A 17,239-nucleotide genomic window follows, 5' to 3' on the forward strand; every position below is an offset into this window, starting at 1 on the left:
TAAACCACAGCTACTCTCAACATTAGTACAAGTGGGAGTGCAGTTTTCTGCAACATTACAAAGCCCAACACCTTGGAATGACTGGAGTACTGGTGATCCAGGCTGCTGTATCACTTTCTTCCCAGTTTCTTCTGATGTCCCACTATTTGCTTCTGCGGCCAAGCTCCTTGTATGGGATATTCTGGGCTCCAAAAATAAAGGCTTGCTCTCTGTGAAAGTGGGCAAGCTGGCAATGTTTGTGGCTAACGCATTATCCGAATGAAAGGAGGCATATGTACATGCATTAGGCCCAGAGGTTCTTAATCCATCTGTAAATGAGGCACTCTGAGGAGAAAAACAAGAGAGGAAGCTATTAGACAATCTGTTTTAGGATACATCTAACCATGTCCACTTGATTTGACAGATAAACATGTTTATAAGTTCATGAATTTTACCGAGATGACTTGACTGTGAAGACTGTGGGACTCATCCTTGCCTGTTTTCAGTGTGAGAGACACTACCGCATGACAAAGGTGGGTGAATCGGTGCCCTCTGCTTTATCTATGGCATTTTAAATCTGGCTCAAGTGTTCAGTCATCCATGATTTGTATTAATTTTAGAAAAAAACATATTGCGCCAACTTTTTAAAGGTAACCATTTCATTGAGTCTTGAGCTTTGAAAACCTATTTCTTCAGATATGGTGGAAGGATACATGCATTATGTGACTATTAGACATAGGCAGATTGTATTGATCACTCACTGGTTTCTCTAGATTTTCATGTCTGTTTTGCATTCATTCCTTTATTATTTATGTAGAAGTGGCCCTGTTTGGTTTTTATAAAATGGCAGTGGGAATCATTGTGAGGTGATGTATCTTTATTATATGAAATTGAGGATGAATGAACTCTTCATAGTATGACTAATGATGTTTTCCAGATATAATTTTCGGAGTAGATGAATGGAGAAAACTGGCCCTGGGTTTCTTACAGATAACTCTTCCTCCTAAGGTCTACATGAGAGTACTATGTTGGTTTAGAATTCTGGATTTGGGACCAGAGAAAGCTGATTCATTATATGACTGTGTTAACTGTAACAGTAATTATGCATGAAATCTTGACACTCTGAAATGGCATCTATAGAAAAGTTTTTGTTATTGCAACAGTAAGGAGATTAATTTTCTATACAATGGTAAATCATATTGATAATGAACTACAGCTCCTGGCTGATAAAGATATACGAATTATTTAGGACCAAATATTGATCTGGATCCAAAGAACGGCGTTGTTCCATGTGCCCCAAAAAAGATTCATGCTTTTAGAACGGCGCCCCCATCCACCCATATATATTCCATGTAGCAAATTTCCTTTGCAAGTAGGTTTTATATGCAGTTTGCAATATGGCACGGAGCTCTGCCATTCAAAAGAAAAAAGCTAAAAATTCCCTGGGCAAACACTCAGGAAAAATTGTTTTCCTGTACAAGCTGAAAAACTCTGAAGTTGATTCAACAGTACACACATATTTCACATTACTACCAGAATTGGACAAGGCTGAACAGAGCAATGATTGAAAATATATATAATTTTAAATGCAGACGTCATTCATGCTTTAGAATGAAAAGGCTGAGTTTCATAATCTTTCTGATAATTCAAAACAGGTTAATATCAAGACTAACCTGTTTGGGTGTATCAGCATGCAAGGTGTGAGCAGACATTCTAGTTTTACTATGCCTCCTGTAAAGAAAGAATATGCTGTGATATCCTGATCACTTCATTAGCTATATACAGAAAGCACACGGGGGGGCCTACAGTAAGAAGCTATTCCTGAAGAATAACCTACTTCATAAGGCTGTTAGGTGTGAAAAAGATCAATAGTAATAAATCAACGAGCCTCAGAATTTTGTCATTCATGGATAATTGTATCTGTTAGACACAGTGACTGCAAATTATAATTTTAACTAGAGAGAGAGCAAAAATGTATTTCCATATTCTGTAAGTTTCAACACAAATATCTAAAATACAAATCCAGGATAGGACACATTTTTAACATTCAAAAAAATGCTTAAAATGTTTATTCATGTGGTCCAGATGCTCAAGATCTGGTACACCTCTCCAAACTCTCAATAGCCAATTTTGGGGTGTGCAGGGGGCTGCAGAATGGAAGAAGAATGACCAGAAATCATCTCCCTCCCTGTTCTGCTGACGGATGCTTTTTTGTCAGCAAAAGGGAAGCTCTGGATACCATCCGGTAAGTATAACAATGAGCAAATGCAAGATGGTTTACAACATTGGAACAAAAAAAAGACGACATGTCTCCAGTTGGCACTATGTGAAGGAAAGTGAAGTTTAAGCCAACATATTTTCATGCCATTCAATCAAATCACTTTTCTGAATTTGAAACATGTTAAATGGTTTGTCAATTTCAGCTCCATCCTACGCAACATAATTCCCAGTGTCAAGTATCTAAGCATTTTAATTAATTAAATTTGAAATATAAAAATGTCAAATAATACTTTAACAGTTTACAATCTCTAGGAAAAAATGCCTTTCATTATTGTAGACTAGACTAAGGAAGTTACAAAATAAGAACATCAAAGACTCTTTGCTTATATAAAAGAGCTTGTTACCTTTCATATGGGATTTTTTTCAACCCACTTTCTTTAACATAATCCACCAATTGTTTCTGTGTACGCCCACTGTGAAGAAATAAATGTGAATGTTACAAAAAAATCTCCAGGAAAAGTACATAACATTCTGGGCTTCTTGTACTCAAGAAATAAAGATCCTAAACCTTTAATTTAAAAGGAATTACTTTCAAAGTTTTTCTTAGTTCCATTTTCTTGGATCAAAATGAACTGGGTTATATCATACCTGTATCTGAAAGATGACCCTCTGCTGAAAAAGACTGCTTTTGACTTTGGTTTTGGCTGATCAAACAGCCTGAAGAAAGTGTGATATTCAACACATATTTTCCAGAAGTTCTTGCACTCATCTCTACTTCCCAAAAGAAACTCCAGAGTGTCTTGATATGGACCCTAGAAATGAAACACAATGGGACTTTATCATGCTACCTCTACTCATTTAAGGTTACAATGAGAAAATATTTAATAAAACTTTATTCAACAAAAATAGATGATAGAAGTGAAGAGAAAAACAAAAAATAACAACAAATAATATATATTCGAGACAAGGAGCTTTTGATAATAAAGTCAAAAGAAAAAGAAAAAATCAGGAGTGAATATAATGGATTTGATTATAAAATTGTAAATGGGGTAGAAAAACATATTTTTTAATATCATGGTTCAATGTAGGTCTCAAGAACATGCTCTAGAGCAGTGGTTCCCAACTTTTACAAGTGTGAAGACCCCTTTTTAACTTTTCCCCCCCTCAGATGCCCACATGGGCTCCTTTGAAAGACAAGTCAGAATATAAATAAACTTAAATAATAAATAAATTTTAGAAACACAAGAGAAATTCAGACTTTAATGAAATATGGGTTTTACTAACATGCTTTTATCGTAGTGCTATTACCTGTGAACCATGTATTCAGGCATTAACAGTACTGAATACTGCATGAACGTCATTTCATATTTAAGGCATGCTTGAAAATGTAGAAGTGACATTATCATGGAAGTACTTACATGAACTTCTGGATGAAGCTTGATAAGGAATCGTTTTCTTTTGAAGCTTATTTTTCGGACTTTGGACCAGTTGAAAGTATTGATTTTTGTATTACCCTGTGTTCAATTCAATATAAAATAACTGAGGTATATTATACACAGGATTTAAACAGAACATAAGTTATAGACTTATACTGTCAAACCTTTTTTCTATCTAAATCATATCGTCTGGATCAGATAACTGATAATTTAAAACAACAAGACTGTTAAAAGAACCTCTAGTCCTGAAAGCAGCCCTCCCTGACCTTGCTACTCTGGCCTTTGACATTTGAGATATGTCTTTTCAGGATCCACACTATTCCTGTGATTGCAACCTGTTCTAATTATTTTTAATTCTGAAAGTTAACTTGTTGTAACCCACCCTAGGACCTGCTGGTGAAAGGAGGTAACAGATTTATTACAACTACTACTACATTTGACTACAACTCCCATCAGCCCAAGCCAGCGTAATGAAGGCAGTATTACAAAAGCCCCCATTAGTCTCAAAGAAGAAGCTGCTGCAATGGTGCCCTACTAATCCCATCTGGGTTTGATGAAGAGCGCTGCTGCCACAAAGGCATCTGCAAACATCACATTATCTATTGGGACTGCAAAGACTGTTGTAGCAAGGATGTGGTAGCCATTCATTCAGAATCAATTGCTACATGCTCTAAAGCAGGCATATGAGTCTATCCTCTGAGTTTAAAGTCTTCTGTCTGCATAACTACAAAATGTTTCTCACGTTAAATCTGTTTTCCTACCTGGAATACCAGTACACCCATGTTTGATACAGCCAAATTAATTTTTGTTCCCTCACGGTCAGATGCCAGATGAAATCTCATGCCATACATCTCCAACTTCCGAGCTATTTCAAGCACCTGGAAATCTGATTCAGCTGGAGTTTGGCCCCTGTGTTACCAAAATTGAAAATATTATTAATTAGTTATAACACTATCCAAAGCTATGAAACAGGAAAAAAGACTCCAACATAGTTCAACAAGTTTAATGAGATCATATCCATATTAGTAAGCAGTCACTAAGCTTCAGAGTTATTCAGGTTTACTGTGCCAAAAGAGAAAAACCAACTAGCATAAAAATATGTTACAAATGGAAGAACACATGGCAATCTAGTTGAAGTCATAATCAAACTCAGAGACATTTAATTATTCTTTAAAACAAGTGTATCCTTAATATGCCCTGTATTTCATAATTTTAAATGCAAAATGCTACGTATTCCATAATTTTGTAAAAGATATGCCAACATCTACTCTCTCTTTGTTTGAAAACATGAGAGCAAGTCATTAAGCAGGCAAGCTCAATTGGACCAAACAGCTTTGCAACATTCAAGACAGATGCCCTACAATAGCATCAGTTGACTATGTTTTTGTATATAGACAACCGGCTACTGGTGGTTCTCACACCCACCCATTATCTGCAGTTGATAGGTGTCAATCCTTAACAGTTGTGCTTAAGTCTGCCTTCTGAATGAGAATGATTGTATTATCCTAGTACAAGGGAAGATCCCCATTATGAATTTAAAGAATATCTAACACACATTCAAAGTGCATGATTTCATCGAAAGAATCCTGGGAACTGTAGTTTCCCCTCACATAGCTACAATTCCCAGCACCTTTAACAAACTTTGATTCCCAGGATTCTTTGGGGGACATGATATGCTTTAAATGTGCACTGATTGTGTTTTAAATGTATGGTGTGGATGTGCCACAGTTGTGTGCAAGTGGTGTTAGGACCCTCGGCAACATGCTAGGTCAATTCACTAACATCTTGGGTAGTAGCAGTCCTGAAAATGTAATCAGTCCTCCCAAGCTGTGGTTCCTCTGCCTATTTGGGGATCAACAGTCACGACTGTTACAGATTGCTTGTTGCCTTCTACTCCCTGTATCTCTTCCATCACACAAAAGTGGAGAAGGGGGCGTGTAAGCCACAGGCTCATGCACACAGATTATAGAGATATTTATTACAGATTAAAATGGTGAACATTTCTATGCTATTCTAGTGACCAGAAGAATTCCCTGAATAAATGTTTGCCTAAAAAAACTGATCAACGTTCTTAAATAACCTCTTCCACCTACAGAAGATACTGTATTTCCGAAGTGAGAAAAACCAGTAATTATGCCAAGTGATTTACTGTATGCAAGCAAATGTTTACAAGGGTAAAGCACAGTGAGTAATTATCTTCAGATGTTTTCAGTCGACTAAGCCTCACAGACTGGCCTGAAAACAATCTGGTCTAATTTTGTTATCTGCTAAGCAGATCAATCCGCTTAGCCATCCTACAACCAGTGAACAGCCAATCTACAGAATTTTCTCAACAATAAATATATTCCTGCAGTTGTTTCTAGGATTTTTTGTTTTTGTTTTTTTTAAAAAGTTCTGACCTTGCATGGACAATAAATATTTCAACGTTATTGCAATATTCACCAATAAATTAGGGTCAAACTGACATAAATGTGGTAAGATACTGTACAGTACTTTGAAAAGGCCATTAGGCAGTGTTAATTGGCAAATTCTGCTGCTTTTAACTTGGATAACTTTACATTAATTTGTAAACTGCATAAGTGAACAAAGTATAATTGCTACATTGGCATTTATAAGGCCCAAGCAAGATTGAAAAACATAGTTCCAATCATATACTTGCCAATGGCAGGCGAAATAGTGATAGAGTAGAGAACACTTTCAGAGAATTGGTAGAATGGAGGGGTAGTTAACCCTTCACATGTACACTAATTATATGTTGCAAATGCTGTCTCACTGGGTTACTTTCCCCTTAGTTAGGACTCATTTATGGTTTTGAAGCCTAGCCTTGTGGGGGATTTAATATCCAGTTTGTAGGAAAGAATCAACACACAGAGAACGCCACACACCTGCTGATTGCTCAACCTTTGCATTAGCACTGTAAGAGGAACATGAAGTTGGAAGCCTCCTGTTTACACAGAGAATTTTGCTGTGCTGTGTCCACAATAAAATATATTTTATGTTAAGCACAGAGAACAAAATACATTAAATTGCACTGATAATTGGATTAGGGTTTGTTTTCAATGACCATTATGATAATGTAGCAGCCTCATACCCATTGTTTGGGAAATCTAAGAAACAAAAAAAATCATTGCAGTTTTGAAATATGTGTTTAAAATCAGTGCTATTTTGAAAGGTTTATTCCACCATCTTGATTCAAAATGATATCCTATTAAAGGAGAAAACATTGAGGAAAACATTATGCTTAAACCCTATGAAATCGGTTCTTCTTAAATTTCATTTCTATTCAAGAATGCTTCAAATACCATTGTAATAAAAGAGCAGATTAAATTATTATGTGGTCAGTTTCAGAGTCACACATCTAATAGACTATACTGTACAATAAGGAAGAGTATTAAATAAATGCAACGATTCTATCCATCTAAATCATTCTCTGAGTAGACCCACTGAAAATCAATGGACCAACACCAAACTCCTACTTTGAGGGAAAGCTGCCCAGCTTATAGTCTTAACTTACAACTTCTGCTGCAAACCTATTCAGTGGAGTGAGATATATTTCACCTTTGGGATAAGACTCCACCCTGGAAAGTCTACCTGCCAATCAAGCATATACTGTACTGATTTGCTAGCACTTCCCCTTTCTGTTTCTGTACTCAAAAGCCCCATGGAGTATGTATTGGACAACCTCACATTTACATTACTTTTTAAAAATAGAACTTAGAAACAAGGTTTTCAAAAGAAAAGTGAGGCGAAGACTTCTGTCTTTTCCTTGATTTTGTCACTGTCTAAGCAATCAAAAGAATTTAAGATGTTTGTTTGCACTGAGCATGAACATGGTCAGAAATGTGGAACCTCTAAAAGCAACATTTTTAAAGATTTGTAGTCCTGACATTTGTCAATGGATTCTTCTCAAATTTGGGCATATTATACCACTCTGCAAGTAAATTATAAGACTCAAATTTCATGCCACAGACAAATTTTCTTGCTTTGAGGACCAACAGGTCACCTAGCCAACACAACTAAATTCTCCTTCTAGCATTACTACGAAGGTATAGGTGAAATAACTTATGGTTAATGAGAGATATAGACAATCTTATTTTGTTATCAATAACAGCAACAAATAGTGCTATGTTGAATACCAGAAATTAAACATTCATTTACACTTACATGTGCTTCTTGTGAAATTCAAGTATTTTTCCTTGCAGTCTTTCTTGGTTTGGAAAGTACCGGTTGTTTTTAAGATGCTCTCGGTCCCCAGATTCATCAAAATCTCCTAACTCAGCTGTGATAGAAGAGAAAAATATATTTGAAAGAAAATATTGCTTCACTATTGCAAATGTTCCCTAAAGTTAGCAAATGGATCCTTGAAGGTATCTTCATCTTACAATAACCATTGGTTCTCAATAGTATATATGGGATACAAATGACGAGATTTGGTACCCCTTTATAAAGTTTTCAAATGATCACCCTGATGACTGGCACCCACCAGATTCACAAAATGGACTTTGGTAAGACCTAATAGACGGATCTGTTTCATGAGGGGAGGGGTGTTGAGAAAAGGGAAAATTCAGTGTTCCTGTGCTATCAGAATCAACATATGTGTGAGTAGTTAAGTTCCCAAGGAGATTCAACATAGGCACATTTAACGTTTTTAAAAAACTAAACTTCTAAAAGCAAGCTGATAAGACAGAAAAGGGGAACATTATTCAGAATGTATGAAGACTTACTGAAAGCATGATAACAGATATTGAAACAGAATGTATGCCTCCTATGTTTCCCCCCTCTTTGTAAATGTTATTTATATCAGATTCAAAAGAGCCCAAGAAAGTCCAAGTAGATGCTTGCATTTAATGAGCAACACAAGTGCAAATCAATTATGTTAATAAAAAATGGCTTCTGGAAGCAACTATAACAGAAGCAGGAAATTAACCAGGGAAACTGTTGTAACTGCTGGATGACAAAGAAGCAAAATAATTACTGATGAAGGAAACTGTAGAGAAGCTGAATGGATTCTTTGCATCTGTGTGCACAATATATAAGTGACATTAGATACTAACACTGCAGAAGGTGAGAGATGAGGAGTGCTGCTGTATTGTCGTTGCAGGTAAGGCGTTCCTCAGCTAGATCTCTCTTGATTTGCAATGCAAATAGATACCTAAAGGGGGGGGAAATCAATAGTATCATATTTTGTCCATTTTACTAGTTGTTTAGCAGCAGGAAATGAAAAATGGCCCATGCAGGAGTACTACAGGCCAGTTAGTAGCTGCATATATGCACAATGCTGACATTGAAGGCAATGTCTGTGTGATAACTAAGAGTAGTAATATAGCATTGTCTCCTCCCCCCTCATACCTCCAACCTGCTTAGTGACAGCCATTTACTACTACCACATCAGATCACCAGCTGTTGCTAGCCAAGATTTATGCTGTCACCAAGCAACATACAACTGCACTACCTCTAAGACTGGCTGGCTTAGTATCAAATGTGGCTAAGGCTTGTTCAAATGTGAGGTTCAGCTATAGCTCTTGCTACCGTCACAACTCTCTCTACCTACTAGCTTCCCTGTGACTGACTCATGTCCTGAAGAAGCCCCCCCCCCCAAAAAAAAGCTTTCTAGTTAAGCAACATATTTAAGTTTTTCAAAGTCTGTTTTAATAATTTTGTAATGCTATTATTTCTTCAGGTACAAACCTCCACAGAGCATGATAGAACATGCATCCTCACCCATTTCCTATGACTTAGGAGAAACTATGAAATATATACTTTTTCAAATATAGCAACATATCCAGTATACCCTGCAGCAATCAACGGCAGTCATTTAGGAAAGGAGTGCAAACAACAGAAAACGGCACCACGTAGTTTTAGCAGAAACTCAAAAATCACAACTGAACAGAAAAACTGACAAGCACAGAATCACTGATGGAAAGGTATGTAGGTGGGCTGAAGTAGACAATATAGGAAACACAAATGGCACCATTTGGCAGAAAAACAGGTATGTAAGGGCTGGAGTTGAGTAGATCTGCAAGAGGAAGACTTCAATGAGACTCATTAAGAACACAGGAGACACCATTCATATGTACTTTCAACTGAAAGCATGGACACAAGAGAACACAATCAAATGGCACAGCAAGTTGGGAACAGAATGAGAAATATCAGATAAACAATCCTGAAATTCATAACATCCAAAGGCAACTAACAGAAATATGAGTTGCTACCCTGAAGAACCAGTACAAGTATTTGTAAACTACCATACCAGTGTAATCTTATAAATGTTTATTCAGAAGTAGTCCTGTTGTGTTTAATGGGCTTTACTCCGATGTAAATATGCACAGGTCAGGATAACAGCCTGAAACCACTGCACCAAGCAGCCAAACAAGTTCTTTATCTCAATTTTTAAACATGGACATTTTGAACACATCCTTGGCTCTACACAGCTGTACACAGCTGAAGCAGCATCACTGCCACTTGATTAGATCAGGTAAAACTTGCTGTCATTCAAGGCCACACACACACATATCAACTCTGGCAGTGAATTCACAGGTCCTTTGAGTTAATTCATTAATCCTTCTTTCCTATTTCCATTGTAAATTTTTGTGGAATTAATAGTGCCCCATTGTTTACCTGGTGTACTCCTCTTGCAGCTGACCAGGGTCAGGAGGGAAGAACTTTACTGCTAGACGAAGCAATGCATTCTTTGGTCCTAAAATAAAACCAATGCATTCTATTAACTTTTACCTTTATAGTTGAAACACTGAATCTGAATACCAATTGCCAACTCTCAAACATGAGCTAATAGGAATTAGGTATTTATTGAATGGATCATGAACATTTCAACTTAAATGCAGTAACTCTGAAGTATACCAACATAATTCTGAAACATGGTTGCAATATACACCCTAAGCAAGTGATCTGAAATACAGGAGAGGAACCTATATTAGCTAAAGTGCCAGTGGTAGGTAGCTGTTGAAAACTACTAAATGGTGGAAGGAAAGGGATTAAAGGGATTATTTCGAAACTGGGAGCCAAAATAATACAAGAACACCAAAGAACAGTAAAATGGGATGAATGAATGTGGGAAGTTGGCATAATCAAAAACTGGAATAGGATCTCATGAAGCTCCTAAGGTGATCCAAATTCTAAGGAAGTTGCAGCCAGAAAACAAATGTTGACCTGTGGAACAGGTGAATACTCTGTTAATTAAAGCATTTTAAAATGTTTTGTTTACTTTTGTTGTATTTTTATTTTTGATACAAGTCATTTTATTATTGAAACAGAAAGGCAGGATGAAATTAATTAACAAAACCTTCTAAAATCAAAGCATTTGAATTGCTGAATGAGCCAGTGGGAATGTAATTTTGTAAAGCTGCTTTAAAAAAAACTTCATTTTTTGTGTTTTCCATATGAATATTCTCCAATTCCATTGCTTAAGTGAACCTGTGTGTCGTGCAAAACAGATTATCTTCATTTGCTTCAAATCTCTAGAACAGTCTTCCCCAACATAGTGTCCTTCATATGTCTTGGACGAATATTCCTATCATCTTCACCATTGACCATGATAGCTGGTAATAGCTGTAGCCCAAAACCTCTGTAGGGTACCAGGATGTGGAAAGTCAGGCAATCATATTCTGGCTTAATAAAGTAGCATAGGCATGAGCTGCATGCACCTTACCACAGTTAAAAGTATGCTCCAAAACCCTGGCTTATTGGGAGACATGAACCATAGTTCTCAGTTCAGACTTAACAGGAAGCTACAGTTAACTCTGGCTTCCTGGATGGTTTCACGCTTGCACAAAGAGGCAGCAAAGGGGCTGCATGTGGGTACACACAGCTCATAGATATCCTGCCTTAATCTTCCAAATGTGGCCATGTTAAGAATAGCACCAAAAAGTTGCTAGAATTCTAGAAAGAAACACTAATAGAAATAGTATATATACTTACTTCGTATTTGTTTAATTATAGGTTTCATAGGCTCAAGCCAAATCTGAACAAGGAAAAAAGGGCTTAGGTAAGCAAACACTGCAGCAGTAAATAAAACCACACAGCTAAAATAATTCTAGCACCTGTAAACCAATACTTCCCTACACCCCCATTTCAGTTAAACAAATGTTTTAGCTAAAGGAATAAACCTCAAAATGTCTATACATAGATAGTGAAAAATATAGTGGAAAAGGTAGCAGAAGGAAAGAAGTTTCCTGAAGCAAATGAAGGGAAGGCACTGAGTTCTAGTTATGGCAGAGCACCTTTCGGAAGGATCACAGGAAAATTCATTTACACTAATGCTTGTGCAACAGAGTCCCTTGCCCAAGAAACTTATGGCAACTCTTTCTGGAGGTTTCAGTGAGGAGACTGAATGAAACTGCCCAAGATAATACAGCTAGAGGGCAAAGATTAGAATGAATGACTTGAAATTCCTTTCAAGTATATGAATGCATTTATTCATGCAAACTTCAAAAATAACGTCAAATATATTTTTTTATCCACTGAGAAAAAAACAGGGTTTTTTGCAAAAGGTCTAGATAGAACTCTACATCTAAATATGCAAATTCTGCCATCAAATGAAGTACATCAGGCAAGTGTTGTTTGAGTACACTGAATGTCTAGATTCAATTCAATCTGGGTTCAGGTCTGGTTTCATGATTGAATCAGTCTTTGTCACCCTCAGAAGAGGGACGGCGAAAATGCAACGCTGTTACGATTACTTGATCTCTCAATGGTTTTTGACCCCACTGACCATATCTTCCTACATCAACTGTTCAGGATCAGTATAGGAGGCAATGTATTACAGTAGCACTGTTCCTACCTATGTGGGTAAGTTCAGAGTGTAACAGTGGGACAACAATGTTCTATGGCCTCCTGCACTTGTGTTATGTAATTCTGCAAGGCACAATTTGGTCCCCAGTGCTATTTAACATCTATAGCTACTACACCTTAACATCTGGATCTGGAAAGGCTGTGCAAGTCCTGGATCTATGCCTGAATGCAGTTGTGGACTGGATAAGGGCCAACAAACTGAGTTTGAAACCTGGTAAGAAAGAGGCTCTGTGGGTAGGTTCTTACATCCTGAAGATACTGCACTCCCTCTGAACAATCAGGTATGTAGTTTAGATAAACCTTTGTCATTAGAGGTCCAAGTGAATTCTGTGGCTAGCAGTGCCTTTCCCCAGTTATGGCAGTATATGGATTGGGATAGCCACTGTAGTCCATACAACTTCACCAACACACAACATGTGCAATGGTGCACTCCACCACGTGTTTAGTTGACTTCACATCAAGCCTTATGCCATTTATGTCATAGGTATTGTCAGGCCTGTTTCATTGCTCAAGGTTATATTACTTGATCCCAGTCATGGACTTTCTAAACAGTTTTGTTTGATCTACATTTTACTTTTATCCCTTGTAGCACAACATCTTGATTCTATGTCAAAAGATACAGCACAAACGCTACACAGTAGAAATGAGATTCCAATTTATACAGCACTCCATTTCAACTCTAAAAATGCTAATCAAGTGGTTTGGTGTCTTTTCTTGAAACACCGTTCTTTTTGAATCATAGCAAAAACTAATAAAATTCATTGAAAAGGAACTAAACACTCAAATTAAGAGAGCTCCATAATAAGCAAAGTAGGTAGTGCTTGATTTAAAAATGGAAGGACCAAAAAAGAGCATTCAACACAACTGTGTAGGGTTATTATCTGAAACAACTGCAGCTGCATCACTATGGTGCAGCTTTGCTTACCTGTAATATAATCCTCTTTCTCCTACATTAAAGGAATTTTTGTGCAAATTTAACCAGAGTAGAACTACCAAATGTCTTCCTTTAAAAACAAAGCTGAAAACACATCTATTTAAAGGTGTTTATATTCAGATAAAAATATATTACATACCCAATATGACTGCATGTTCTGGAATTCAATTCCAAAGTAGTCCGATTCAACCAAATTCAACCGATTAAATACTTCTGTCAGCAGTTTCTGGCCATAACATTTTGACTAGAAAAAATAAAATAAAGTGAAAATGTAAAGTTGAGTTTACTTGAAAAGTAATGGCTAAAGCTGGTTTCAAGGCCTGGAAACAAAAAGATAAAAATAGTTCATGCCAATTTAATGCTACTTCTGCACATATATCAACACAATGTATTAGAATTCTTTCTTTGCCACTTCCATGTGGCCTGCATTCAAAAAAATGAACCACAACTGTTAAAATTTTCATGCCATATAAAAATACACAGCCTATTAATAGATACACTGTTCTGTAAAGTCTTAAAGGCAAGCTGAGAAACATTACGTGAACACATATCAAACATATCAAAAAGACTGGGCAATATCCAATTAGTCAAAGTCAGAGTAAATGAGTATGGATATCACTCATCCAGTTCCAAGGGAACCTATAACAAGAAGAGGTTTCTCACCTCAGGCTATTTTAAAGGTTTTAGATCATCTTGGAGAAAATATATACTAGATTCTGACTATATACAGAAGAAAGATCTCTCTTAAGTCAATATCTTAAGACCTTGGTCCTATCATCCACCTTCAATCCAATGCCTCTTTGAATTCAATGCTTTGTTTTGAAACAAGCTAAAAGTCAGTCAAAGACTGTGCTCCCTTGTGGAGATGTTTCTGAGTGCTATAGAGAAGCGGTTTCTTTCAAAATTTCAATGGCTGTTAACTGGAGTGAAAAACGTGTACAGCTCAGTTAAACTAAGGAACCTGGGAATATTTTTGTAACTTTCTCTCTTAAAAACGGATACTTTTTCAGGGGTGAGTGAGATAATCGCTCAATAATATATTAGAAATTCATTAAACCCAATACAAAACACTTTAAAGCCTTCACTTGATTAAAACTGATTCCATGATCCTCTAGCACAGGCACGTCCAACAGGTAGATCGCAATCTACCGGTAGATCGCGGGGTGTTCCTGGCAGATCTCTGGTCCCTCAGGGATCTCCTTCCCCCAAAATAAAAAAATTAAAAAGAATTTTAAAAAAGCTCAACCACTTTGCCTTTCCAAAAAAAGCTCAGCAACTTTTGCTTCCTAGCAAAAAAATTGGACCATCAGATAAAGGTCCACTATTTGACTGCGGATTCAGGACCCTTATTCAGCAATGCTTATTCAGTTCCATTCATTCATATATTCAGTTCCATTCATTCATTTGCTCCCTAAAAAAAAAGCTCAACAACATTGATCCATCAAACGACAATGGGTATCTCACTGCCAGTTTTTTATACTGTGAGTAGATCGCAGTCTATTGGGAGTTGGACGTCCCTGCTCTAGCACACGTAATGACCTTGCTTGAACACAACACTAAGCTATGGTTTACCTGTGTGAGCTGGTCAAAATCTCAGGATTCCATAATCCCCATACTCTACTCTTCCAGCATAGCCACAAAATCATCAGATAATTTTGCTTCAGTTTTCACTTAACCAGTTTAACATGTTGTACAAATGTTAAACCATGGTTAATCTTAACTATAGTTAGCGAAACAAAGCATCTTCAGAAATTATTGTTTGAAGTTTGCTTGGTTCAGAAAACCATTTTTACGATTGCCCATAGTTTGTCTGGCTTTGGATGTCACTACAACCTGTGACTGATCTGATGCTAAAACCTGCAATTTCCTCCACTAAGGAGTAAACCCTAATCAAACCAAAGTGGAGTCCCTTGTACACCTTCCGGCAACTCCTGCAGCCAACATAACTGCAACATCAACTGATGGGCACCATGATGTCTATCCCAACTCTTAGTAAACATTATTTATTAAAAAACTGCTTTTACATTTCTACAATATTGCATCTTTTGCTTCATGTATATCAGTCTTTAATACTCTAAATGGAAAATGAAATGATTGTAAGTCGTGTGAGTGAGGAATGAATCTTTAGCTTTGAAGAGAAATTCTGCTAACAAGAACAATATGTTTGGAAGAAAGCCTGGCATTTCAACACCACAATAACAAAATGCCTGAGATACCTAAAAACCCAGGAACAGCACCTGGTCAGACTCCTGTGAAACAGTCCAGAACAGCACCCCAAGATCACCAGATATTTGATCACCAGTGTGACTATCTTTTCTCTGATCATGTGGCAATAGCCTGTGGTCACAATAATAGAGTAAAGGGGTGGGGTGAAAACTGAGCAACTGGTCCCCAAGAGCTGGGGGGGGGGGAGTATAAGTGCCTGGGCAGAAGACAGTATATTTTGGCAAGAGAGGAGGCAAGAACTTTAACCTCACCTGCCCCAGCATGGTATGTTTGATGCCATAGTCCTAATCCATTCTTTCCTTCATCTCTCCAGACTCCTAGACAAACCATGTATCAACAATTAATGCACAACTAAATTTTCAGTAATTTTTCCTAGCTCTTGCCTTCGTGATTTGATCAATAGTTTCATAATGAGCAAGACACATCCTTTAATAGTCAACTGAAAAAATGTGCAACTCTCTAATATAAAAGATGATAGTGCAAATGTGAAAATGAATACTGACAGCTTTTTGGACTATTTGAAGTATCTCCAGTGTTTAGAGGGGGGAAATTGTCTTCAAATATAACAACCATTCAATTTTATTTTTAAAGTGTTATGATATTGTTCGAAGCTGCCTCTACAGACCACTTTTTACAGTAGAACAAGGGTGGGGAACTCTGGCCCACAAGGGGTCCCAGTTGGCACACAAGTCCATCTTCCCCAACCTACACCCACCTGTCAATCAGCTGGCATTAACGAGTGATGTCAGCTGATGGACTGGGAGTGCAATTCAATCCTGCTGGGGGCAAAACATACCCCTTGCAACCAGCAGTTTTGAATCATTTGCTCATCAGCTGGTGAGCAGAGGATTCAATCCTACTGGGTGCTATTTTGTCCCACCCCCATGCATGCCCACCCACCTATCAGTCACTGGATATCATCATGACATCAGACGATTTACAGATGGGTGGCCCCACCCATCAGCCAAAGATACCTAGCTCACCAACCAACAAAGTTTCTCAACCCCTGCTGCAGAATATATATTTTAAATAGATTTCATAAGCCTAAGCTAGGAGAGAAGTGACTGACACAACATGTTCTATAGAACTGTGGTATATGTGCTGTTACTAAAAATGCCAAATGCTTATCTCTACCTAGACATATATAGGTATATGCATACATGTGTGACAGTGTATGTGTGTTGTGCATGTGTACACACACACACACACATACACACAAGTATCTGAGTATTCATACAAACACCCTAGGATCTTTACTCAACAACCCTGCCAGCCTCCACCCCCCCTTTCCACTAGCTCAGACCTCTCCATACCTCCATGGCTTGTCTGAATCAGCTAACTACCGCATCATCTGCATCCCTCCTCCTTGCTTCACCTGGGCCACTATCCTAATCACCTGCCTGCATCTCAATCCACTACTTCCCTCCTCACATCAGCGGGACCTGTATCACCTGGACCTGCATATATATCCTCTGGATACCTCCTCCTTTCCTCGACCACTCATTCAATGGCCCAACAGCTCATCACTGTAGCTTGCAGTACCACCTGTCCGAGGCCAGTCAAACTATAGCACGACGACATGCTTATGAAATATATGTAAAGTGTGTGTGTATATATGTATTTTAAGTTGCTGAAG

General features: G+C 37.5%; 1 protein-coding gene across 10 annotated transcripts in view; it reads right to left on the bottom strand.

Annotated features, from left to right (window-relative positions):
• FARP2 (FERM, ARH/RhoGEF and pleckstrin domain protein 2) overlaps positions 1 to 17,239 on the bottom strand; it is a 64,375-nt gene that overhangs the window by 31,803 nt on the left and 15,333 nt on the right. For all 10 annotated transcript variants that reach the window (XR_014565067.1, XR_014565068.1, XR_014565069.1 and 7 more), the window contains exons 3-13: positions 13,517 to 13,621; positions 11,571 to 11,613; positions 10,254 to 10,332; positions 8,690 to 8,787; positions 7,800 to 7,914; positions 4,397 to 4,544; positions 3,618 to 3,713; positions 2,848 to 3,011; positions 2,604 to 2,672; positions 1,653 to 1,710; positions 72 to 324 (exon numbers count right to left, since the gene is read on the bottom strand). Coding sequence is in view for 5 of the 10 variants with exons in the window: in XM_083741800.1 (XP_083597926.1) it covers positions 72 to 324; positions 1,653 to 1,710; positions 2,604 to 2,672; positions 2,848 to 3,011; positions 3,618 to 3,713; positions 4,397 to 4,544; positions 7,800 to 7,914; positions 8,690 to 8,787; positions 10,254 to 10,332; positions 11,571 to 11,613; positions 13,517 to 13,621 (1,228 nt within the window). In the remaining 5 variants the exon portion in view is untranslated. The remainder of the gene's footprint in view (positions 1 to 71; positions 325 to 1,652; positions 1,711 to 2,603; positions 2,673 to 2,847; positions 3,012 to 3,617; positions 3,714 to 4,396; positions 4,545 to 7,799; positions 7,915 to 8,689; positions 8,788 to 10,253; positions 10,333 to 11,570; positions 11,614 to 13,516; positions 13,622 to 17,239) is intronic.

The sequence above is a fragment of the Podarcis gaigeae genome (genome assembly GCF_964106915.1).
Source record: "Podarcis gaigeae genome assembly, chromosome: 5".
Lineage (NCBI taxonomy): Eukaryota > Metazoa > Chordata > Lepidosauria > Squamata > Lacertidae > Podarcis > Podarcis gaigeae.